A 26,689-nucleotide genomic window follows, 5' to 3' on the forward strand; every position below is an offset into this window, starting at 1 on the left:
TGTGACATTATGGAATGTTATATTGGTCCAAAAGCAGGTTAAATTCTCTTAAAAGAAAACAATTTTCTGAAATTGTAAATATATTTGAAAGCGCCACTTCACTGATTTTTATCAAACTATTGAAAAATAAAGTAGGAATTAGTGAGGAAATCTGGTGGAATGCTGTTCCACTTGAAAACGGCTTTTGCTTGGGGGCGGGGAGCATATGCTAAGAGAAAAGGAGTGATTGTCTCTGATTTTCCCTTTCCCTTTCAGCCCCCACGGCCACCTTCCATGCTATTCTGGAGGGTCCCCCAACCCTCTGGAAAAGTTTTTTTGGGGGGTGAAGGGGGCTGAAGTAGGAAGGGACAACTGAAGAAAATTCCTATCCCCTTCTCTTAATATAGCATGTGCTGGATTTAAAGCCATTTCACTTCTACTGAATTTCACCCTAGGCTTAAATGAGTGAATGCCTCTTCATCTTATCTCTTAATAATCAAGTACAGACACTGTACATTTGCCCTATTAAAACAAAACAAAACATGATTTTTAAAAATATTCAGTGAGGCAGTAGTTTGGTAATTCTGTCCATGCCTTCTTAAGAAGTGAGTCCATTGAATTCAGTGGGACTTACTCACAGGGATTACATTGTTTATAGGATTGCAACTATTTTATATTTTCAGTGAAAGGTTATTTGAGGGGGGAAAGGCACAAATTTCATTTTGAATAAAAGTGCATAATGGCATGTTTGAAAAGGTAAGTGAATATTAAACGAAACTGAAACAGCTCTGATGCAATATTTATCTCTTGCTTATTCATGGTCATTAGTAATCAATAAAACAGATCAGTAAAATTAATATACTCAAAAGGGGGATCAATGTGTGGAAAGGGAAACAAAAAAATTACAGCGTTATTATAGTTACAGATGTTAGTGACTACAAATATGTAAGAAGGGATTTATTAGTAGATACCATGTTTTACTGATGGAATTTAACATATAACTGTAAATGTGCCAATGCAAAATATACTTATTTTGGCAAATTGTTGAGTTTAATTCTTGGTTCTTATTAAAATCTTACCAGTTCTTAATCTCCAGATCATAATAAACTATTTTTTGTCTCTTGTAGCTGAGCCAATTACGTTTCCATCTGGAGGGGGCAAGTCATTTATTATGGGTTCAGATGACGTTTTGTTAAGTGTTCTGGGCCTTGGGGACCTTGCAGACTTGACTGTAGCTAATGATGCAGATTACAGTTACGATGTAAGTACAACTTTATTTTAAAATAGATCTCACAGTAGTACATTCTTAGAATGTTCCACATAATGTAGGTCTATAGCTATGCACCATGCATATTATTTCATATTATTATTATAAATAGGTCTCCACAATAAAATGTATTAATGACACACACCAGATAAGATTCTTGTAAAATCAACAAGAAACTTACTGTAGTTGGCATTTAATGACAGTATATTTGTGGTATTTACATTGTTTCAAGTCCATCCTGAAAAGGTTTTTATAAACAGAATCCTTAAAAAGGTAGCAAGGCACATACATAGACTGAGATGATGTGAAAGAAAGATGACTCGGGTATGATGTATTGTGTTGTAAGAAAGATAGAAATTAGGGGAGGAGAAGGAAGATGGAATATGGAAGTTTGTCTTCTTTAACCATCAGAAATCCTCTAGGTAGCTTGTGTTTACTAAAACTTCAGGAGGCTGTCATAAATCCTCAACATTTTCTATACAAGCAGCAAATTTAGAAAAAACCTGCTTTCAAAATGAAAAAAAATACGTTATCTGTATTCTTATAAAAATGCAAGAGTTGGTACTGAAGGTCATTCCACAGCATTGCAATGCAATCCTAGCAGAACAGATTCCTTGATAACATTTATTGAACTTATGCTTCAGTTTGTGTTCTGTGATACATGTGGCAATTAAGAGCCCACAGCCGACAAGCTTTTAGCCGTGTGCCTCTCTTACTTAGGTGTTAACAATATGCATTCTTACTTTAGCTGCCAGCCAACAAAGATGCCTTTCGGAAAACATGGAATCCTAAGTATACGCTACGCAGCCACTTCGATGGAGTGCGGGCATTAGCTTTTCATCCTGTAGAGCCTGTGCTGGTTACGGCCTCTGAGGACCATACCCTAAAACTCTGGAACTTGCAAAAGACAGTTCCTGCCAAAAAGCAAGTATACATTTAGATACTGTTGAGAGAAATTGCTGGAAGTTTCATATTGGGGGAGATCAATTATGCTGACCTCTTTATTTCTGACACCTTTCTTACAGGAGTGCCTCTTTAGATGTGGAACCTATCTACACATTTAGAGCCCATATGTAAGTATCGCCATGTTCTCATATATACATTCCACAGGCAGACCACTGCTGGTACACCTAGAGCAAACTATGGTTAGCGCTCAGGCTTTGTCTGGAGCGAGGTGTGCTAGTTGTGTCACTGCTGCTTCCTGGGAGATAGAGGAGGAGGGGCAAGGTTGGCTTGGTGCAGATGCACCAACAGGAGCACCAGATTGACTTTGCCAAGGTGCTTGTGCTGACAGCCACCTTAGCCCCGCCCCTGTCTCCCAGTAAGTAGCGGTGATGCAACCAACCAGAGATCTGTTGAGTGATGCCATCGCACCATGCTGTTCACTACTGGTTATGGTTATGGTTATGGTTATGAAGGCTTAAAAGAAAAGTTGAGGTGACAATATAATGTAAGATGTGTTTGTTCCCTTGTTTCTGATAAATGGAGTACAGTCATACCTCGGGTTAAATATGCTTTGGGTTGAGCGTTTTCAGGTTGCGTTCCGTGGCGACCTGGAAGTAACGGAACGGGTTACTTCCAGGTTTCGCTGCTTGCACATGCGCAGACGCTCAAAATGACGTCACACGCAGAAGCAGCGAATCGTGGCACGCGCAGACGCAGGTTGTGTTCTGCTCAGGATGCAAATGGGGCTCTGGTACAGATCCCGTTCGCATCCAGAGGTACCACTGTATGGTACCACATGTTATGTGGTGGGACGAAATAAGGAGATGCTGTATGGAAGCAGCTTTTTGTATGTGCTGGTAACTTGCTGTTCTCTCTCATAATTGTAACTTTTCAAATGAGTTTGTTAAATTACTAAACATACTTAAAGTTCTTAGCTGTTCCTAAGTTCTTACCTTAGTTGAGTTTCTGTTTTCCTAAATGAGCACCTTATGTGTCCTTAGTATCTATTCTGTTAATAGTTCCAATTGTACTACTAATAGGATTTTTCCTCTCGAATCTTTCATATTTTAATGCTGATTCTTAGCTTTTGTACTATTTAACAAAATTGTAAGGTTACCAGCAAGTATGTGTGTTTAAAAGTGTAATTTTGATATTCTACTCAAGCTTTGATATTTAAAACAATAAAGCAAAATTGACTTTGGTATTTAATCTACTGCTTTTGTGTTTTAAAACAGTGGACCTGTATTATCATTGGCAGTTAGTTCCAATGGAGAGCAGTGTTTTAGTGGTGGAATAGATGCAACTATACAATGGTGGAACATGCCTAGCCCAAATGTGGATCCTTATGATACATATGGTAAGCATTATTTAAATATGTCATAATGTAGTTTCATCCACTTAGGTTGTTTCTGCAGTGATCCAACTGTGAGGTTTCCAGTGCATGGACAACTGCGGTCAAGCTATGCTGATCCGGGAACAGCTATAGTGATCCAAACAATTAAAATTGGTGAAAGGCACTCCTAGCCACGAAGGAGACCTCTGCCTTCAGTGGCAATGCTGGATCCCATCTAGGCAGGCAGCTTTCCAACTTCCTTGATGTGGGAACTTAATTGCTCACCCACAGAGTCTCAGTCTTGCCAGGAGTCAGACTCTTCTTTTTTAGCCCTCATCTAGCCCACCATTGTATTCATACAACAGTCCAGGGCCTTCTCAGCTGTTCCCAATCAGATGTTAGTGAGAAATAGAGTTCGGTATCATCAGCATACTGATGACACTTTGCTCCAGTGACCACTCCCATTGGAGTTAAATAGCATTGGAGACAGCTTCGTGCCCTGTGGCATCGCATAGCTCAAAAGCCTAGGTAGGACCAGAGTAGCACTCATCCAGTGCTGCTTCCTGAAGCCATCTGTGGAGAGAAGAAATAAGATCAGTTATCATGACTATATAATTTGGAATCTCACAACAAATTGATAGATTATCCACACAGATTTGCATTATAAGAACCCATACATCTTTTGGGATGCTGGTTAGAAATACTCAAAAGATTGACTAATCGATTTTGTTTTTCTTTTTTTTCTAAAGAGCCAAACGTTCTAGCTGGCACATTAATTGCTCACACGGATGCGGTCTGGGGTCTTGCTTATAGCGGTATAAAGAATCACTTACTATCTTGCTCAGCAGATGGCAGTATTAGATTATGGAATCCACCAGAAAAAGTGCCCTGCATTTGCACTTACAATGGAAATAGAGGTGAGCTGTGAGGTTTTCTATCTGTTAACAAAGGTCAAGTTTAAAAGAAAATATTTTTGTAAACACACACACACAAACACACACACCAGCCAAGAAACAGTATTTCTAGAAGCAAATCTAAAGTTCATAACAGCGGGTAATGATAGTCTAGACACCTGTGTTTCCTTTAACTCCAAGTCCTTTTGGTTTTTGTCTGTTTTTTTTTAATGGTTTGTTTGTTTATTGAAAATTTTAAATAATTTCCTTTCATTGTATTTTCTATTGCTCTGGCTGGCTAACAACAAATAAACCAATAAAATCACATTATGATCCCTGAATCCAAGCCATTTTATTTCGGATGGCAGTTATACTTGGAAGCAACATAAATTGCTTTAAAATAAATATAGCTTGGTGTATGAAGTTGTTTGGTTTTTTTTAAAAAAAGAGCAGTACATTGACTTTAATTATTATATTTATCTTTGAGTAAATTAATTATCTTAGAAACTTAAATTGTATGTAGAAGTATTTCTCTTAACAGATTCATTGTTCATTCTTTTCTTTCGGCTCCAGAGTATGGAATACCCACATCAGTTGACTTTATAGGTTGTGATCCTGCTCATATGGTGACATCATTTAGCACTGGCAACACCGTCATCTATGATTTGGAAACATCCCAGGCACTGGTAATGCTTTCATCACAGACTGATTCTGGTAAGCAAAAGAGGTTCTTTACTGCTCTTTTTATCACTTTTGCAGCTGGGACTTCATCTTACAAGGCCAAGGTGTAATATAAATATAGGAAAACATTTTTCTTCAAATGGATATTTTGCATCAGTGAAATATGTGTACAGAAATCCTGGGGAGGTTCAGCTGAAGTAGTTCAGTGATGCCACAGTTTTTGTTCTTACCAGATATTTGCTTGCCACCCTATTATTTGTTAAATTTCTACCCTTCCTTTCAAAGGAGCCCAGCGTGACTGTGTAGTAAAACAATGCAATTAAAAATAATCTAAAAACATATTCAAAACATGTGAAAGCATCTCAGAACTTCTGAAAATGTATGAACAGTCACATACCCTCACAACTAATAATTTCACAGTTGCCAGGAACACTATCTTTCTGCCATCAAATGCCTGGTAAACAGGAATATTTTTAAGTTCCTCTGGTGGTGTTGAATTTGGTTCTGGGAAACTTTGTTTTAAGTCCTGCCTCAACTGTGTGAACTTACTGGGAGGTCTTGAAAGTTACCATCAGCAAGTCCCCATGTGTAAAATGGAAGAATTAGGATGAACTGCTTCAAAGAAGAATGGCGAGGACAAACAAGATTTTTTTAAAAAAACCACATTTCACTTGCCAGATAAAAAGTCCTTGATGTCTTTTTGCTGACATGTTCACCCAGACCTCTTCAAGTAAGGAGATGCCTAATGAAAGCTGCTTCTTAAAATGTTCATTTCAAGTAGTACAAGTGCCAGTGTTACACATCTGCTCATCCACTTTTTCTTCATTGCCCATACCCCAGAAATCTTTGCTAAAATAGTACATGAGCGCCCCAAAACTAGGACCATAATCAGTTTGATTAAAGCAATCATTGGCAAGCATGGTTTATTAGAAGTTCTGTGTCAGAGTAATGGTAGTTCAGTTGCAAAAGAATCAAACCATAATATACACTGGTCTGTGTGGGTGGGGATGGTTTAGATTGAGCAGAGGCCTCCCTCTACTCATCTCTCTCCCTGATCTTCTGCTGTACGTAGAGAGGGGTTTCAAGGCCAGTGGAGTTTAGCAGAAATGGGGCATTCTGAGAGAGGGGGACTGAGCCATTATTGTTTGACTTGAAACTTGACCACTGCTCCAGCCTGAAGCTTCTGCAGGGATCAGGCTCAGTCGTCCTGCCCTCCCACCTTTTGCTTTGCCATAAATGACTGAACTGCAGATGTGGTGGCGGCAGCTCAACTACACAAAACTCCATTGACAGTGGATAGGGGTAGTCATGGTATGTCCTCTGGCTCATGTTTTCTTTCCTCCCATTTCTTTCTGGGGTGGGGGTGGGGGAGATGAAAAGCTTCCACTTCTAGTTTCTTGGCAAACCATCATTTGGCATCTTTTGTCTTGCTATAAGCGGAAGAGTCCAGTCTCTTCCGATTGTGTGCAAAGGAGGGGAACACGAGAGCCTGAGGCTTGCTGTTGCTCGTTCTCATAGCAACAACCCAGCCCCCACTTTTCCTGAATTGGAGCCAGTTTTGTCTTTGAATCCATCCTTTGACATACATGCAAACTCCCATAAAGAAGCTAGAGTGACAGGGATAACTTGTGGAGATTAGATAGATAGATAGATAGATAGATAGATAGATAGATAGATAGATAGATAGATAGATAGGCAGGCACCAAACATGTTAACTGAATTCATTGTGATTCCTTCCTCCTCTGATTGTCATCTCTATTGTGTTCTCAGGTTTACAATCAAACAATCACATTAACAGGGTAGTAAGTCACCCCACACTCCCTGTAACAATAACAGCTCATGAAGATAGACACATCAAGTTTTTTGACAATAAAACGGGTAAGGAAATGAAAATGCCCTTCTTCCATTTCGTCAGCATCCTGCCAATTCCTCTGATACTTTTCTTATGCTCCTGCATGTTCTATAGATTCTCCTCTCTGTCAGTCATCCCTCCTTTAGTCTGGGACATTTGGGTCTTCTTTCAGCCTTCCCCACCTAATCCCCAGTTTCCCAAATCCTCCACTGGAATGTTGTGATCACAGCAGCTCAAGATAGTGGCTGAGGTGCAGCGGGGGGATGGCAGGCCTATGTTTATTCCTTTAAGATTGAAGTTAAAAGTATTTTATCTTTCACTGCTGTAGCGGGGAAATAGCTGGAGCTAGAATTGGCATCAGGAAATAGGAGCTGCAGATGGGATTAGTCTGTTGCCCCAAATTGAGAAGCATATTCCTGTCTCCATTATTCTGTTCTAGCTGTCCTGGATTTTGTACTTTGTGCAGCTTCAGTGACTGGGAATTATTTTCAATAAGTTATTGGCTTGGTGTTTCCTATGTTTGTTCTTGCTTTTTGCAAATCTATTAATAGCTGTTTAACCTTCTCAATCGAGTGTGTCAACTTGCCTTCAAGTGGCATTCATAAAGAATTGGCAATCAGAAACAAAATTACTATGATAATGAAGACTCTAAAAGTCGTATGCCATCCCTTTAACATAAATCATTTTAAAACTGTTACTGATTTAAGGGCAAATATTTATTCCTTTCTGTGACCTTCCTTGAAGCACCTAGCAGGCCACCATTGGAAACAGAATGCTGAGCTGGATGGAAACCTGTTCTGATCCAACAGTGCAGTATTTTTGTTTCTTAAGGTTGAATCCTTGGTAACCGTTACATGTTCTTTAATTGCTGTTAGGTAAAATGATCCATTCTATGGTTGCTCACTTGGACGCTGTCACAAGTTTAGCTGTGGACCCTAATGGAATCTACTTGATGTCTGGAAGTAAGTCTATTGTATTTTAATATTCTGTTGGAAGCCGCCCAGAGTGGCTGGGGAAACCCAGCCAGATGGGCGGGGTATAAATAAATTGTTGTTGTTGTTGTTGTTGTTGTTGTTGTTGTTGTTGTTGTTGTTGTCAGCAACGTCTCCTGTATTGCTAGCGGATCTTGTTGTGTTGTGCATTTAGCTATGTCTGAAATCCTGACCCTTGTTTTTCTCTTCATTCAGGTCATGACTGCTCTATTAGATTGTGGAATTTGGACAGCAAAACGTGTGTGCAAGAAATAACAGCCCATAGGAAAAAGCTGGATGAATCCATTTATGACGTAGCTTTTCATCCATCAAAAGCATATATTGCCAGTGCAGGAGCCGATGCCCTTGCCAAAGTATTTGTGTGACATAACAAAGCAAACCTGCATCTCATGTAGCAGGTTTGCCTGGACGAAAAGAGGGAATGCGTCACTGCCATCACTGAAACGGTTACTGATGAGACACTACATGTGACCAGCCTCAGCAGAGACTGTGTGTTTGGGGCAGATTTAAATTGGTCAAATCACGATCTCGTGAATAACGCTGGGCTGATTCATTTAACTGTAATTACTGTATTTTTGAAAGGAAAAAAAAAAGCAAACCAGTATTTGTAGCCTTGACTGGATATGGACTGAGCGTTTGTCTGTTATTTAGGTGTGTCTTTAAACGAACGTGGAGTCGGATCTTATTAAAGACTTTTATTTTGGACTCTGTGTGCTGCCTTAGGGTTAGGAATGTGGTGCTCTTGTTGGGGGAGTGAGCTCCAAGAGTAGCTTTCTTTGCATCTCTTAGTATCTTCACTTATCAGTCAAATGCCACAGATTCCCCTTTTAAACTTTTATTTTGCTTTAAAGAAAAAGGAATTAACTTAAAATGTTTAGCATTAGTTGCACAAAATATTTGGATAAAATTCTAGTTTTTATATGTCTTTTATATATTTAGCCTGTCACAACAGTGCTCAAGATTGTATGGATGACGTTTTTTCTGCATTATAGGACCTGAAACCACAGAGATCTTGCTGGCCCGCTGCCCTGTAACAATACCGTTTCCTTTGTTATCTAATGAAGCTCAACTAAGTCCTTTCATCAGGATGCTAATTCATCATCATTGCATAACTGGCTTCCTAAAGGACTGTAAAGAATTGTGTAAGTGAAACACAAAGGAACTAAGTACCCCCAGCCCTCCCAATGAACTTTTAAAATTAATCTTGGCATCCTATCACTATGTGATATTTTGTACATCTTAACTGTATTTACGAGATTATTTATCAAGGATTACCCATCTGGCTAATGGCCTATTATTTATTTCATTTTTGTTGGTCTTTATATTCTTTTTATGTAGCGTATCAAGGGGCCCTGTATATCTATTATGGCACTCTTCGAACAGTCTAAAATAGATTAAAAATGGGACATGTAATAGTTTTAAAAGTTAGACAGACTTTTTCCAGTTAAGTGTCTGGAGTAAAGTTGATTCCAGGAAGTCATTTCAGAACTTTTGGAGTGAAAATGTTTTTATTTGCGGTTCAAATAGAATGCAAAAGTAGTTGAATCAAGAGTCAGAAATTGGCTGTGTTTGGAATAGTTATTCTCTGCTTTGATTTGTTTTTTTCGGATGTGCTTCAGTTTATGGTGTAACAAAAAGATTTTGTTTGTGTAACTGCATGATTAAGACAATAAAGTATTTTTTCTAGTCTTCCACAAAAATCTTTCTGATCAGTTTGCAAGTTTTGATGAGTTTTGTAAGTTTTCTGTTTTACAAACTATGAATCAGCAAATTTTTAAGATTGTACAACATAGCAAAAGTACAGCTGTTTAAAAAAATAATGTATATAAAATGCATATAATAAATACTAAATGGTGTACCTGTATGTTACTGTTGGTTATATTTTGTGTTGCAGAGTTTTAAGTGTCGTTTTATTCTTCAAGTAATTTGGAAAGGAAGGTTTAAATTTTAACAAAACTTGCTTTGCACATTTTAATAAACTGCATTGCTTTAAAGACTTGTAATATTTATCAACAGTTTCAACTGTGCCACTCCCTTATAAGAACCAGTTTCAAGAACAAATAGTGATTTGTATTTTAAAAATGGGAAACACAAAGGCAGGGCAGCTTGTATTTTTTTAAATGAGAATATTGTCAAGCAATGGCACTAGAGTCAAATTTGAAAGCAAATCAGTTCAATTCTTCACATGCCTGCTCAGTAGTTAGTCCCACTGAGTTCACTGAGGCAGACGACTAGGATTACAGTTTTAGATATTTGATTTTACAATCTTAAAGGAATCTTGTGTTTATCATCTACAATTAATGAAATCATTGTGCCTTTACTCTAAAAGGTAGATGATATTAAGTAGCACACTTTGGAGTGTAAAACTTTCCATTTAATGACAGACTAGATTCTTAAAACACAGATTTTGAGTGGTTTTTCCATGCCTATTTCGCCCCAAAAATCATAAGATGATTGTTTCTGTAACTGTTCATGGCAAAGCAGTTCATAGTACCTTTGTGTGCCATTCATTTAATCTTGTAACATGTCTTTCTTCCATAAATTGTTTCTACAAATGGACCCATTCTCTAAAGAGAAAAATGGCACAATACAAACTAAGAATGGGTGGCAGCATGTTTCTTGAATTAGTTGCTGAGCACATCATTGGGACATGGAAAATGTTCTTATAATGGATGGTATCTTGTGTTTCCATGTTTTACAATTAGATTAGCAGAGAGAATGTATTTCTCAGATTGGAGCAAAACAAGATGGTAATGTACCCTTGACAAAGTAATGTAAGCATATATTGCATAGAGCCAGATTAGAGAAAAAGCAACACCATTGTTTGCAATCCTGATGCATTAAATTTATACTGTAAATAAAAAAGGAAACCCCACCTTTGACCATAGAGCTCAAAGTGTGATTTCAAAATGTGTCTGTGTGTAGAGGTTTTTGAAAACTCTTCTGCTGATTTGCACTCTTGGTTTTTTCCACCAATTTAAAGCATTAACTAATAGGCAAGAGTGGTTTTTATTTTATTATATTGGAATTAATTATATTGGAATTAGTTTCATAATTGCCTTTTCTTAAGTCAAACATTGTTCCTGGCAGCTTTTCCAGAGTGCTGCATTCTAAGGCTTAAATGAAATGTGACTCTTTAATAAAATATTGCCAAACAAACTGCTTTTCTTTGAAATTGTATTAAAAATGGGGAACGTGGATACCACTATCCTTCCTGTTGAAGACACACAAATGCATACTGTCAGAGCTGCCCGAGGTCCCAGCTCAAAAAGGACCAACGCCAGTTCGTTGTTATATACAAAAGTCTTTATTGAAGTTCATTTTCGCTTTCACAGCCGCAGTGTGCAGCTCTACGTCTGAAACTCTAGACCACTGAAGCTCCGTCTGAATCTCCTCCCCCCAGACACCAGTTTAAGACTCTAGCCTTGCTCCACCTCTTCCTTTGCTCTTTCCTCCTCTGGGTCCGCCTGTCAGCTGGGGTCTCGCCCTTCCTAGACTCTTCTGACGCTGAGTCCCCTGCCTCCGGCGGGCTTTAGGACCTGGTTCCCAATCCGGGTTTTCTGCTGTCCCACGTGCCTGTACATTCGAACTTGGCGCGCGCGCCCAGCTGGCAACCTTCCTCCTGACCGTTACGCTGCTCCTGTCACTGCTTCCTCCTTCGGGGAGGCTAGCTGGACCTGACCTCCCCTCCGTTCCCCCACTCTCTGATAGAGGTGTGGTCAGCCCTGACTCATCTTCTCTCCCTGCTGGAGGAGACGCTGGCCCTGACACATGGGACTCTTCCCCCCCACTACGCTCTGGTGGGGAAGCTGGTCCTGATTTCCAGCTGCTGCTTTGGGAGTCCCCACTGGCCCCTTGTTTCTGGTGTGTTCCCCCTGGGACCCCCCTTGCCCTGGCCATCGGCGCCTCCTTCTGGGAATCTTCTGATTCGCTGGAGAAGCTCATGGAATCTCTCGGGTCACTGTCATACTCCCCTACGCTGCCCTCAGATTCTTCCCCTTCGCTCTCCATTTCCTCTCGCCTCTGTTCCTGAGCCCCTGACACATACACATATTAAGTTTATATATGTATCGTCCTAGTATTTGTTAGAAGTTAGTTCTGAAATGCTTAATTCCATACAATACAGAAGATCACCAACAGGCACAGTCCACCATTGTTTCTTGTTGCTTCTCTTCGGTACCACATAATGATGTGCGGGGCTCAGTTGTAGAAAGACTGCAAATAGTCAAGTTGAACAATCTCTGGTTACACACTATAGACCTTCCCACCCCTGAATTGTTTCTGTGGACAGCTGTGGCCTCTTTAATGTTGGTCTTATGGCTCAGCAGCAGCTAAGGTTTCAGTGGAGGAAATGGAGCCATGGAGCACTGATATGACTTTCCCATAGATTCTCCCCAATCCTCAGGCATAAAGAATGTTTTACTAAACTGAACATGGGCAAACTGTTCATAAAGCATTTCCAGCTTAGTTTTAGTTGTCGCTCCAATAGTCCAATGCCTCTGTTCTCACTGCCAATGCTATACAGATATACAAGCCAGGTTCATCTTACCTATACTACAAAAATTATCAGGTTGCACAGAACAACTTTATACCTGTCTGCTACTTCAAGATGAAATCCCAGATGTTACATACTTGGTTGCTAGATTTTGTGCTGCCATGGTGGATATTTGTCAAAGGATGGTTTGCGCCACAAACTAGGCCCAAAATGCAAGACCTGTGCTCCTTCACACTCCCTCATAATCACTTTTAACCGTTTGCCCTTGTTTCTGTCTTTTTAAGTATGTACAATAAAATTGCCTTTTAATTACTACTTTTTATCTCTTACCTGTTTTAAGTCTTGTGTGTTCAGTTTATCTGTATGTTTTATCTTATGCTGGTCTGTGAACGAAATAAAGTTTGATACTGTACCTTCTGTTCTCACAAACTGTTTAAAGGCTTGGAACTTTCCTCAACTGCTAAAATGCTTTTTAAGTGTGTCATTTCCTTCCTTGGGTTTCTCTTTTGTGGAATCCAATAAGATGGTTGGCTGGGTTGTGTGTGATTTGCACTAATAAGTAGCAATGAAATAGATTCTGCACTAAGAAGAGCTAAAGTCTCTGAGCTGTGCAAATTGAACCAGTGTGCACTATTTCTTTTTTGTTTATTTTTGGGGAACGAGGATGACCTACAGGGAGCACTGCCAAGCACTAAGAAATCCTATTCTTGCACCTCCTCTGCCTTCTCAGATTTCAAGTATATCTTCACAACTATGGAAACTTGCTTTTTAAAAGCTGAGAGGGTTTGGAAGATGAATTCTGCCTCAAATGCCACAGGCTCAGCTTTTACAGACTTGCAGTGTGGAGAAACAGTAAAAGTTACCTGTGCATAGTATTAATATGTGAAAACTGCTCCGTTTGTGAATAGTTAACTAAATGAGGACAGAGAGGTTGGCAGGTTTCATCTCCCAGGTGTCATATAGGTGGCAGTCTGCCAAGAAAAATGTAGATAAAGTTACTAAATAGGTGACTCTACCATGTGAAGTTTTCTATTGTGTCAGTGAACATTAGCACATGGAATAAAAAAGTTAGGCTGTGATAGGTCCTAAAGTGGACATTCTCTTTGGTTTGTCAAGAGCCTAACTTTTCATTGGTTAAAGAGTTCTGGCTGAAGAGACTAAAAAGACAGACCTAGCACTGTGGGAGTCTGGAGTTAGGGACTGAAGAAGCAGAGGAAGAAGCAGAAACAGAAATAAGAGCTGAAAGGTCCTAGTGGCAGCAGGCTGTGGCTGTCTAAGGAGGAAATGAAGACACCAGGGCTGAGACAGAAGCTGAGTTGATCTGTAGGAAGAGGAAGACTTCAGCAGCAGTCCTCTAGAAGAGCTGAAGGCAGACTGTCAGGTGTTTACAAGTAGCAGTGAGTTCCTGGCCAGATGAAGACTTTGGATCAAGTCTTCTGTAAAGCGAATGTATTAACTGGGGAGAAGATAATAGCAACTGGCTGTTTGCTTCCAAAAAGAAAGAGAATGAGTGCAAGGAAATTTATCCCTCTTTAAAGTAACCCTTAAAGCAAATATTCACGTATTTAACATCTAACTCACTAATAAACCTAATCTGATGTCATAAGTAAGTTTCAACAAAATTAATGCGGGCAGCCAATGCTGTTTGGATGTACTTCTGCTCACGCCTTCCATGTACCCAAGCAGTTAGGGGACTTTACAGGAGGAAAGAAAGAAGAAGCCCCCTTGTGCAAGTGGAATTTCACTCACGCAATGCTGGATTTCACCCAATATATTTGTTTGGCTTTTAAATTGGAAGACTTCTGGTACGTTTGTCCTATAGCCGAAGGCAGCCCTTGTCTACTAATTGGTGAATAAGGGAATATTTAAAAATGAGACGTTAGCAGTAGGAAAGTTGGTTGCTTCAAGATACAAGGTGTAAGTAGCAGGTATTTCATCTGAAATAATATAAAGGTGGCCCTCCTGACAAACGAGTTCAGTTTTAGAAGCAAGCCTTATACCTGCTCTCGCCTCATCACCTGAACCATTCAGACCCAGCACATGATTCCACCACCGTACCCCCTGCAAACAGTTACCATGGGGTAGGTTGAGATTGATGACATACCCTTGCCTTACATTATACCACTTGCTACAATTCATCATTTCCCCAAACAGTATACAATAATTATTTTTGTTTTCTTGTGATAATTCCACAGTTAATGATACAAACAGCTGCATTCTTTGTTATTGCTTTATTGAATTATAGCATACTATTGGGAGTCTTATAAAAAAACAAACAATCCATAGTGTGGAGAACAGCTGTCATGTAAGGTATGTGTATTTTCCATATCAAACAGTTTTAAAGCTATGAATAAAATAGTAATCTGAGAAAAGTGCATATTTTCCCCTCCCACATGCTAAAAACAACACCACCTATGTTGAAATATCTAGGTAATAATGTAGAAAAATACTAGGCATTGTTGCCACTTATATTTATGTAATATATTGACAATCATAAATTATGACTAAAAGCCAGTTAAATATGATCCCTTCTGTACCTTTCATAATTGCTTATAATGTTTACAAACAAAACAACTTGTTGCGGGGCAAACAGTTCTGCAGTTGATGGTGGGTAGGCAGTTTACAGCCCAGTTCATGGGTCTTTTAATCTGGCATAACTGGATTTAAGTGAATTCAGTCCCACTGACAACAATTGAATTAATTCAGATAAAAGCTGAAAGTTGCCCCTTAAAACATAATTATTCATACAGTACCAAATCTTTGGAGATGCACATGACCAAGGTTTATATGTATATGTTGTTTTTGTTCTGTTTTAAATCCAAACTTAGCCAGATTTTAAACAGCTTTTATTTGTGCTTTGGAGTAGTCAAATAATTTTTTAAGAAACTAATTGCTGTACATGAACTGTTTATCAGGATGCATACAAGATGTTCTAAGCACTAGTCTGTGCTATGCAAATGCAGCGCTGATAGCTATGTACTCAGCAAAATATTCCTTTCACCACAGTTGATAGTATTCTAAAGCAATCTTTTTTACACTTGATAGAATGTATCTGAGATTATATTCAGCATTTAATGCCAGGATCAGCTGTGTATTTTCTCTATATACATAACATGAATATCAAGTAACCTTAACTATAAGAACTGCATCACTTTAAACTTTAACTGAGAAATATTAAATATACATATGTAATGGCAGCTTTGGGCTAACTTCTCCGCTTACTGATTATTCAAACAAAACTTCCACTGACTTCCGTACAAGATCTGCCTAAAGAAAGCAGAAGAGTAGCCCTTTGTGTGCTAGAATAACAGAACATCTATACCCTAGAGAGACCTCCTTGGCATTCCTGACGTGATTTAGAGTCATCTCCTGCAGCCTTCCATTTACTGTTTGGAGTCCAAGAAATCTCTGCAAATGCCTCTAACAACATCAGGAACAAGCTGCTCCAGTCCCATAAACTCTCTTGTGAAAAAGGTGTGTGTCTCCCTTGGTTCAGATGCCATATCTTTTAAGTCTTCCAGTGGTGCCCAAGCAATGCCAATGGAGAAGGTGGTAATACCTGCAAAAAAGAAAGGCTGGTTTAAGCCTCAAGCAGACATGACAATGGTTTATTGAGTCTTCCTTAAATAAAAATTAAAAAGTGAGGCCTGTGTCATTATCCTATTTCGTAGCTATAAAGAGGTTATAGGACCTGCCCATTGCTGTAAGTGCTGCTTCAATTTCACAGGAATACAGAGAGTAGGTTTTGTAAGATGGCTTACAGAATGATCCCATAGCACACACGATATGTATTTTGGGTTCTTGATTAGTCTATGGGTAGTATCCAAACAACATGTCTCTTTAGTGCAATGATTTCTGCTTGTACAATGAGTCTTTGCCCATTCTCCTGCCCCTCCATGTGCCCCACACCTTCTCCATATCTGCTCTCGAGGGTTGAGGGACACCGAGAACATACTTAGGGAGCACATGGAGGAGGAGAGGGCAAAAGTTCCATTGTCCAAGCAGAAATTTGTGTGCCAACAGGACCATGACTTAGTGCTGCTTTGGATACAACCCCTTATGATTGTTGTGTCAGAACATGTAATGAGGCAAGTTGGTCCAGAACGTAGTGGGAATCTCTGTTAAACCCAGGATGGGTATCCCAAAGTAATGGATGGTATCTGACTAAATCATAGTCAGAGTAGACCCACTGACATCTGTAGAGTTGTTAATCAAGGCTAGCTTCAGTCCACCAAGTATGACCTAGTCAGGTACCACCCAATGAGTTCTAATACACATAGCAATGAACAACTATGAATTTCTTTCACAGCTGTTCAGATCATTAGCTTCAAAAGCAGCCACACTCCCCACACCAGACGTAACTTGTATGAGCACAGACAGTGACAATCATTTTACCTGCTTTGTGAGCAGAAACAGCGGGTCCTCGGACATCATCATAAGACTGGCCATCAGTCAAAATCACCAGGAAATTTTTGTTGGCCCCATCTCTCACAGGTCCAAAAACATTTCTGGTTGTATAGGTAATGGCCTCTCCAGTAGCTGTGCCACCACTCATGTAACGGATTCCTCGGACGGCAGAAAGAACCCTCTCTTTTGTGACGTAGTCTGTAAAGCTGAACTCAGTGCGCTGGTCGTAGGTGAACTGAACTGCTGCAATTTTGGCGCCAATATCTGTGATCTCAAATGATTTGGCAACATTGCTGATAAATTCAAGCATGAGGCGGAAGTTGCTATCTCCAACGCTGCTGGAGCCATCTATCAGGAAAGCTATGTTGACTGAGTTGTAGCATGTCTTGCTGCACAACATTTGTTCATGAGCACAGAGTTTTTGAACAAGTGGCTTCACATATTTTGTAGTACCAAACCAAGTGGGTATGTTGTAGGAGAAGAAGCCATTATTTTGACAAACGGCCTGTTTAAAAAACGAAACAGAAAAGCTATGGATTTTGGCTCTTCTGTTGAATAAATGGATGTTAACTACTTATCTATAACTCTCTGATGTATTCTTTCGGTGGGAGAGGTACTGCATTAAATGTTTGTTTGTGATGCATGGTGCTTATATCTTCCCTTGAGACTGTCTATTTTAAAAAGGGCATATTTTCCTAGACTTCAACAGAAAGAACCATTGTACCTACCTGAAGGGTAGATTTGCTTGCCCAGCGTTGTATCACTGTGTTGGGCTTACTTGCAACTCTAGTAGACAAAGGCAGGAGGAGCTTTTACAAAAAATAGTCTGTCCCCTCTTCAGTTTTGCATACTCACTGAGCATGAACAGTGGGGAACTGAAGATCAGGATATTGTTAACCTATTTCCAACAACAAACCATTACCTGGAAGCCAACTGTGCAAACAGAGATGGGAAAAGGTGTTGCAGGGTGTGGCCCCAGTGATGCTACACTGAACAAGCAAATCCCGCTAGCAAACCACTTCCTCCGTTATAATCCCGTTGTTCATCATTTTCCTTTCTGGGATCTTCACACAGCGTTCTCAGCTCTCCAATGTCCACCTTTTGAGCCACTGAAACAAGTACTGTTGAAGATCTTCTCTTTTAAAGTCCTGTTCCTGGTGGCCATCACCTCAGCCCAGAGAATCTCTGAGATCAATGTCCTATTAGTGACAATGTTAGAAATATGCAGAGCAGCAACCTGGATGTCCCTGAGCACGTTCACCAGGCACCTTTGCTTCCTCTGAAGTGGCATTTTGGCAGGGGGTGGGCGGCAGCAGGCTCTCCCATAGTAATAACTTGTTACAGTTGGGACCCACCCTAGTTGCGTAAGCTTTTGTACATCCCAACCCAGTGATGCTATACTGACAAACGGAATAGTACCATAGTGCCTACCTGAAGGTCAGAGCAGGGCTATCCAGCCATGCCAGAATAGAAGAAATGGCCACTGCTTGTTGTTCCCGTAGGAATGCTAGTAAGTCAGGGATGGATGTGGTTTCCACTGAACCTTGCTTGTGCCCAGCCCATTTAAGAAAGCCCCTCCACGTTGCCTGGTAAATGCAGATTGTGGGGAGGGAACGGTCAGTACCTTTACTAGTGCTGACCAGACTTGTCTCCAAGAATCCAACCCAGCCAATGCTGCGTTTGTAAGGGCTGATTAAAGCCTGTGGGCTGGTAGATCTCATAGTACAGTGATTACCATTATGGAGGACCAGCCAATGCTCCCTAGACTGGTTGTGGTGGGGGAAGCGTCCACTGCTTCGTCCCAACAAGGAAAGAAAATAATTGTAGATGAGCAGCAAACCCTGGCAGCCGGGGCGAGCTGCTCTTGTCCCCCTCTCAAAAGCGAGGCCATGGATTCTATTTGTGTGTGTGTGTGTGTGTGTGTGTGTGTGTGTATTTATGCAGAGAAAGAACAGTAAAAGGAGTGGAATAACAGAAGAATAAAATTGCTAAGCCAAGATGAAAGAGTAAGAGAAGCCAAAAGGAGAATGTGATATTGAGGCAAAAAACTGAAGAGGGACCAGACTGCTTCCTGTAAAAGCTACTCCTGCCTTCATCCACTAGAGACACAAGTATGCCCAACCTAGTGATGCTACACTGGCAAGCAAAATCAAGGCGGTATCCAATTTAAATTCTCCTTGGAGCAAAGTCATTCAAATTAATAGGCATAACTAGCTTAGGCTCAGCCATTTCAATGAGTCTACTCTGAGTTGGATATAGCCCATAATATTTACTACTTGGGAAATGCTTTCCTTCCCCTAGCAAGCTTACCTATTGTTACTGAGATTGCTGTGTAGAATGTTTCTTATGTATATTACAACGATCCCTGTAGCATGAGTGATGTCTAATGGTTGTTTCTAGAGCATAGCTGCATCATCTCCTGAACTTTACCCTAAACTTCTCAACTCTCAAGAGCTTTTAGTTGACATTGTCTTCCTTTTATAACGCTACCTTAGCAAAAGCGTGGATTACAACCTGCCGATTTTTCAGTTGGGGATCTTGTCCAAAATCTATTGAAGCCCCACCCAGAGGCGGGAAATTTAGGAAGTTCTGTTCTCACCTTCTCAACAAAGCCAATGTCTTGAACCATCCCAAGCTCTTCGGGTGTGGGCTTTGCAATGGACACAATGAATACATTAATACCAAATTCTCTGGCCACTATTCCAGCTTCTTCCAGATTGTCTGATGGCCAGCCATCTATGAAAACCACGATGACTTTAGGAATGCCTTTGCGTACCCCATTTTCAGCAGTAAAGAATCTTTGTGCTGTGTGTTTCAATGCTTTTCCTGATAAGGCAGCAGGAGGGGGAGAGAAAAGAAAAATGATTTAGATTGTCAATTTTTGCTACTTTTGAAAGCACAACTCATTCTGTTTAGATGTCTAAAACATAGACTTCACAGACCAGGAACTTATGAACAGTAAATAGAGAATCTGTAAAACCTAATTTCAAGCAGTGTGGCAGTAAGGCAGCCATCCTACATGCCGGGGGGGGGGGGGCAGCGGCTAGCCCTTTTCAGAGAAAGGGCCACTGCAACCTGTGTTCAGTTTTAAGAGCCATATATCAAAGACAGTGTGAATTTTTTTAAAGGAAATTTGATGACAGGGGTGGGTCAAAAATGTTTTGGTATTACAAAATCATAGCAGAAGAGACATGACAGTTATCAATACATTATTTTTAAATGACAAATTATCAACATTGTGCTTTTACAAACAATCCATCAGCACTCGTATTTCTGTTTGACTGAATGATTTCCCCTCTTTTCACCTCACAAGTAATTTTGGGGGTTCTCCTGCCCCCCTTCCCCACCAATTTGGTTCGTGGGGGGCGGGGGCTGGAGAAAGAGAGGGAGAAAAGTTCCATTGTGCTCACGGAAGTCCTTGAGCTAGTGGGACAAGTTAGCTGAATCCAGCCCTATGCTTTTCTGCAGGGATCACACACAGGAATTATAGATACAAGTGGAAACAGTTCCAGAAGAGATTTAGTAGTGATTCTCTATATCGGGGGTGAGGAACCTGTGGCTCTCCAGATGTTGTTGGACTCCCATCATTTGGCCCCCAGGCCTGAGGTCCCTCACCCCTCATCTAGCATATGTTGTTCGAGGCTGTCAGTCACTTTGGTTGCTATTTCAGAAGGCCGCATTTCTAAATAGCTTGAATGCCTTTAGTTTAGATAAAGGGCCAGATTCAACTGCATGGTGCTACCAGTGGGCGCTTGCACAATGACTTCTGCTCATGCAATGGGCCTTTCCCCTCTCTCCTCTTCCTGCCCTCCAGATTAGATTAGATTAGATTAGATTTATTGCGGCCATTGGCCCATATCGAAACAATACATCAGAATTTATCCATAAACAATACAGTTTAAACAGTTCCAAGTTAAAACACCCATATAGAACCAATTTTACTTCAGTTAAGTAAACACTATACACAATAAGCTCCCTCTATGTAAACCGCCATTCAGATCCATCAGATTTTGGAGGGTATGTGTCTTAGTTCTGGCACTTATTGATGATTCTTAAGTTTAGCTAAGTTTAGCTAAGCTGTCAGAGACATACAGTGATCCATTTCTCCTCTTTTGAAATAAAACATTAATCAGGTATCTAGCGACTGCAAGGGATCTACTTGTATCTTCATCATTTAATAAGTATATTATTTGGGCTTCCTGAGGACCGTCAGCAATTCTCGATAAATATGGAGCCAGAAACTTGGACCGTGCAGCCGAATGTAATGGACAACAGAAGATTATATGATATAACGATTCCATAGATCCACTTTTACAGTCACAATGACTTCTGCTCATGCAATGGGCCTTTCCCCTCTCTCCTCTTCCTGCCCTCCAAAATTCGTTCAGGGGTCTCATGGGCATGCAATGGGCGGAGGGGGGAGATTGTTCCATCAGACAACCAGAAATGCGCTGACAGAGCCATCTCCTTAGCGCTACATCGAATTCCTCTCAAATACAGTATATCATTATTTGAAAATACTATTTTTTATCTTTTGCCTGCCTGGGCTTGTACTTACCTGTATTGGAATTGCCTCCTTTGAAACCTATCTCTTTTATGGCAAATAAAACATCTTTTGATGCAGTGAAGTTTTTCAGGTAAAATTCTGTTTTTGGATGCTCACTATTTAAAAAACAAACAAACAAACAAACAAACAAACAAACAAACAGAACAAGGTCATAATGTAACAGTGCTAAAATTAATGTTTTGGAGTCTGAGTGGCATTATTTAATCTATGAATCTTTTCCAAACTGATTTTACTACATCTGTTTCTGTTAGTTTCTTCTCCAATATAGAGTCAGATTCAGACCCACTGGTGCTCCTAGTCCCAAGTAAATTACTGCTTCCTTAACAAAGATAGCTGCAGTCCTCAAATATGACTGCACACTATCTCAGAACAATCTTTGGCAATTTCCACAAGCATCACTTAATCAGTGATGACATTTTCCAGGTTTGTAAATTAGAGGCAGAAACACACGTTGATTAAAAGGTATGTACAGTTTTCTTTCACTTTCTAAGCAGCACACATATTAATAACTCAATCAATCCCATTGGGTTCAATGGCAATTACTCTACAGTAAGAATGCATCAGGTGTCAACCATAAAATCACTTGTGAAAACACTTCAGGCATGATCTAGCTGCATGTAGGGCCTGCTTGTAAAGAATCTCAAAAGTGCTTAATAGTTGTCCTAGTTTCTCCTGTGTCCCATGTGTGTTATAGGCACAGTGGGAAGTAATAGGGTAATGGGAAGTCTGAGCACATCTTCTGTATCTCCACCCTGCTCCTTTCTCTGTGCCTTGCAAATTTATGTCAGAAGAAAATCGACTCTTTTAAGCCCAGTCAGAATCTTCTACATTTGCATGCTCTACCAGTGGATGGAAGTAGACCACAGACCTTCTGGTCTTCCTTCCAAAGCATTGAAACAAAGACAACTGAGCAAACAACCGCACTGCGGAAAATGTCACTGAGGTCTATGAAAATGGAGCCATATACAGTGGTGCCTCGCAAGACGAAATTAATTCGTTCCGCAAGTTTTTTCTTCTTGCGAGTTTTTCGTCTTGCGATGCACGGTTTCCCATAGGAATGCACTGAAAATCAATTAATGAGTTCCTATGGAAACCGCATTCAGACCAGGTCCGGGGACAGTCTGTCCCCCGACCTCTTCTGAAGGCTGGGGGGGGGGGACAAGGGCTTTTCTTCCCACCCCCAGCATTTTAAAAAACCCCGGGACAGCGGAGGACTTCTCCCCTGTCCGGGGCGATGTAAAAGCCCCTGGGAAGGCAGGCAGGAGGGACAAAGACTGCTTCACAGGAGAGGCGCAGAGAGGGAGAAGGCGCAGCGCCCTTCAGCGAAGTCCCTTCTGTTCCTCCTCCGGCTTCGCTTGATATGCGCGTTGCTCAAGGGGCGCTGCGCCTTCTCTCTCTCTCTGCGCAGCGCCTCTCCTTCACAGAGAGAGAAATGCTTGACCCTCTGCCTGCCTGACACAAACTCTTCAATTACTTTTTACCCCTTGGGTTTCCAAACACAAGTTTTCTCTTGTAAACAGGTGAATAGAACCTCTCACAGGAAAAAGCAGCTGGGTTGCTGCAGAGGGGAAGGGTCTGGTGAGAGTCGTATTACTCTCTTCTTGTGATGTGATGAATTGGAGTGGAAAAAGCAGGTATGCTCAGGCTTAAGTACACGATGCCGCCCGCCACCCCCACCTCCACAATTGTCCCCACTCTAAATCCTCTCTTTCCAAAGCAGATTTCATCCCCACCCCCACCCGGGGTTCTGTTGCATTCATTTGCCCAATGCATTTGGATATGTGTCCTTCAGAAGAAACTGTAAAAAACATGAAGATAAAATAAGATGCAGATTACCATGTTTTATTGCCATGGGAGATATTTTTGTGCTTAGTTGTGAATTACTGTTTAAATGGATGTCTTCACAGCTGCCCCGGAAGAGAGATTTACAGTCAAAACGCATTGGACTCACTTCAGTAAACTGTTTCCAAGCACCTGTTCTGGGTTTTTTTGTTCTGTATTTTTCCCACCACAAGCAAAGTGACCATATCCACTGGCTGCATGTCAGATATACAATTTAACTAAATCTAGGAGTGCTATTTTCAGTTTAAACCCTGCCCTGCCTTAATCTCTTGTACGTGTTTTTCCATCACTGTCAGCCACTCAACACAAAAAGCTTTTCTTGGCTCTACTAAAGTTTTCAGAAGAACTGCTCATTTTTGGAGCATAGATGACACTAATTCTCTTGGATGAAATATTTGTGCTGCTAGTGCAGCCACAAATATAATTGAATAATCCTTTTGTGACTTAGATGTTTATGTGGTAACTCATCATCAGCTTGGTAACAAGCAGTGTAAATTGTTCCAGATGTTTTTGGTCCTTTTTCTTTTACATATATTGTTAACAATCATTTGTTTTTGGATTACATTCGCACAGTAACGATCAATGTGGATTGACAGAGCAGAGTTGATACTTTAGTAAAAGAGACAGAGGGAGGGAGGAAGGAAGTGGCAGAAATAAAATCTCCACTACTTAATCTCACAGATGGTTCAAATTTTAGAGGAGGGGAGAAAAAAAGGATTTATAGCCCCTTTCTCCCAGAAGTGATTTCCAAAAAAAGGTTACAGCGTTGGAAACTTGCCATTACACAAGACCAGATGTAAGGATCCCAAAGAAACTGAAGTATTGTTTTTAAAATTGGGGTGAGGACTACAGTGGGAGACGTTTTGCATGCAGCTTTGATCCCTGGTATTTCCAACTAAAAAAGGGCCAAGTTGCAGGTAATAGGAGATGGACATAGCTCAGTCGCAGTGCATCCACCTTGCTTGTGGAAGTTTCCAGGTTTAATCTCTGGCATCTCCAAGTAGCCCTGGAAATGTCCTTTGTCTGAAGCCCTGGAAAGCCACTGACAGCCAGCATAAAGCGGCTGTCAGTGAGCTAGGTGGACCAATGCTCTGACTCAGTATAAGGCAGCTTCCAATGTTCCTATGTAATGGGAAAGACCCTTTTTTGAGATTGTGAAAAGCTACTGCCACTCAGAAGTAGGAAATGCTAGGCAGAAAGATGGGCAAATAGTCTGATGGTATAAGGCATCTTGCTTCCTACAATCCCTAAGAACCAAACAGAGCTGCTTTTTGGTGCATTTTAAACCATTATATTGGACCACTGATCTTTTGTCCTTAACTTTACTCCCAGTCTGTGGAAGTGTGATGGTAACTGATCTGTCAATAGCAAATATACCACCTTAAAGCTTTGGATCGTCGCAATATAGAAACAGCCGTGTTTTGGCATGTCTTGTGGTGGGTGGTCACTCTCATTTCCTCTGTTTCCAATGTTCAAACGTAAGCGCAGTTTATTCAGAAGCCAAATGAAACCAACCGCATATCAAGCTTGGGGGATTTGTTGGTAGGCAGGGTATCCATGCCCTGTATATCCACAGTCTTGAGGTGCTTAAAATCTGGCTGCTAATCTGGCACTGTGGGAACTTCAGACGCCATCTTAAAAAAAGTATTCTGGATGCACAAAGCAGTGAGTTGTATCAAAGAAACTTAAAGGGAGATAAGACGGGGTGAGGTGTAATGTGAGGCAGGGCTTTAGCAAACGCATATCTGTTTTCCTTCCTTGAATAGCTATTATTCTGTCCCTTATCATGCTAACCATGCTTTCCACAACTGTGTTCTGATAACCTTAATATACCTATATATATAGATTAAATCTATTGATGACTACAAGCCTATATAAGAGGTATGGGGAACATTTGGCCTTTAATATGAACTACAACTCCCATCATCTATGGCCATTGGCCACACCTGCTCGAGATTATGGAAGCTGTAGTTTAGCAGCATCTGGAGAGGCAAATGTTCCCCACACCTGCTGTACAAATAACCAAGAGCATCACAAGAACATCCAGAGAAAATGTGCCTTCGGCTACCGAATGCTAGGGAGTGATACAAGTGTGGGTTTATCACCATGATCTAATGGGCTAAACACAGTAATCACAATGCCACACTAGACTGGTGTCAACACATCACTTTCTATACTATTACTATTTATTTATTTTCATTTACTTGTTAATATACTCCTAATATACTGCATGGGCGCCATTTAATATTTAATGCGTAGGGAAACAGATGGCATTGATAGGCAGTTCAAATGTGATTCAAACTATAACAGAAAATGCATAACTGTAATAATGCCCACGCTAATCACATTGTTATAAATTATAGCACCTAAGAAGGAGCGATGTACCAAATAGGACATATTTCTAGTACCTGGCTTGTACAACTCCCACATGCGGTCCTTCAGATCCAATTCCCAGCATCACCGCTACTTTCCCAACAAAGTTCTTCTGCAAATTAAATCTACGCTGCCCAATATTGTAGCTTCCATCAATCAGAAAAGCAATATCCGCTTTACAGTCTGTGAACACCCAAGATAGTTAGATTAACTTAAGGGCAAATTAACATGAGAGATTTGTTTTATCGGACATGGTGAAATGGTATCCTACCTTTGTTCCCAGATTTTTTCTCAACTGTTTTCTTGGGCCGTTTACCTAGAAAGTAGGAAACATCATGAATTCTATACCTGTAAGTACTCTTAGTAATAGAGCTATGAAAGGCCCTTCAGCACAGACATTCAAAACATACTTCGAAGATTCATTTCACCATTATTATTTAATCATTTAAAAAAACACGCTGCTGACCACAGACACAGAGTGTGGAGTATATACGCCAGGGATAAGAAACCTGTGGCCCATCAGATACCATTGGACTATAACTTCCTTAATCACTTTGCCATGCTGGCTGGAGCTGCAGTCCAACCACATCCAACAGCTCACAGGCTTCCCATCCCTAATATAGACAGAAATAGACTCACTGTTAACTGTTATAATAACAAGTTTCAGAGATTATTATCTGGACTTATCTTTTGTTTCGTATAATGCTGAAAACTCAAATAAAAATATTTACATACACACACACACACACACGTTATAGAGACTACCAGTAAATAAGATAACATATGTTCATTTTGCCAATAATAATATACAAATTATTTGCTAACAGCTATTTTCCTTTCCCATATGCCTGGAATAAGCTTGCTACCTGAACACCTCTTGCAGGTCTTGGAAAAGTCATAAAATCCTTCTGTACAAAGAAATCTCCCTGCATGCTGTGCTTCTGGGTCTCTCTCTCTCTCTCTCTCTCTCTCTCTCACACACACACACACACACACACACACACACACACACTATATATATATATATTTATATACCTGATCAGTAAGAACATATTTTGAAAGA

The 26,689-nt window shown here is 40.5% G+C and overlaps 2 protein-coding genes across 7 annotated transcripts in view; one reads left to right on the top strand and one right to left on the bottom strand.

Moving 5' to 3' along the window:
• STRN3 (striatin 3) overlaps positions 1-9,806 on the top strand; it is a 48,526-nt gene extending 38,720 nt beyond the window's left edge. For all 5 annotated transcript variants that reach the window (XM_081208251.1, XM_081208253.1, XM_081208252.1 and 2 more), the window contains 9 exons: positions 1,107-1,240; positions 1,995-2,170; positions 2,272-2,319; positions 3,427-3,548; positions 4,274-4,441; positions 4,991-5,131; positions 6,869-6,976; positions 7,826-7,912; positions 8,138-9,806. In XM_081208251.1, the coding sequence (XP_081064377.1) occupies positions 1,107-1,240; positions 1,995-2,170; positions 2,272-2,319; positions 3,427-3,548; positions 4,274-4,441; positions 4,991-5,131; positions 6,869-6,976; positions 7,826-7,912; positions 8,138-8,307 (1,154 nt within the window). In that variant the 3' untranslated portion in view covers positions 8,308-9,806. The remainder of the gene's footprint in view (positions 1-1,106; positions 1,241-1,994; positions 2,171-2,271; positions 2,320-3,426; positions 3,549-4,273; positions 4,442-4,990; positions 5,132-6,868; positions 6,977-7,825; positions 7,913-8,137) is intronic.
• Positions 9,807-15,266: 5,460 nt separating this feature from the next.
• Positions 15,267-26,689, bottom strand: part of COCH (cochlin) — a 33,874-nt gene continuing 22,451 nt past the window's right edge. For both annotated transcript variants that reach the window (XM_081208934.1, XM_081208935.1), the window contains 6 exons: positions 25,898-25,942; positions 25,662-25,809; positions 21,403-21,506; positions 19,444-19,670; positions 16,833-17,349; positions 15,267-15,996 (listed from right to left, as the gene is read on the bottom strand). In XM_081208934.1, coding sequence (XP_081065060.1) covers positions 15,821-15,996; positions 16,833-17,349; positions 19,444-19,670; positions 21,403-21,506; positions 25,662-25,809; positions 25,898-25,942 — 1,217 coding nt within the window. In that variant the 3' untranslated portion in view covers positions 15,267-15,820. The remainder of the gene's footprint in view (positions 15,997-16,832; positions 17,350-19,443; positions 19,671-21,402; positions 21,507-25,661; positions 25,810-25,897; positions 25,943-26,689) is intronic.

Source organism: Podarcis bocagei, assembly GCF_964188305.1.
Source record: "Podarcis bocagei genome assembly, chromosome: 1".
NCBI classification, from domain to species: domain Eukaryota; kingdom Metazoa; phylum Chordata; class Lepidosauria; order Squamata; family Lacertidae; genus Podarcis; species Podarcis bocagei.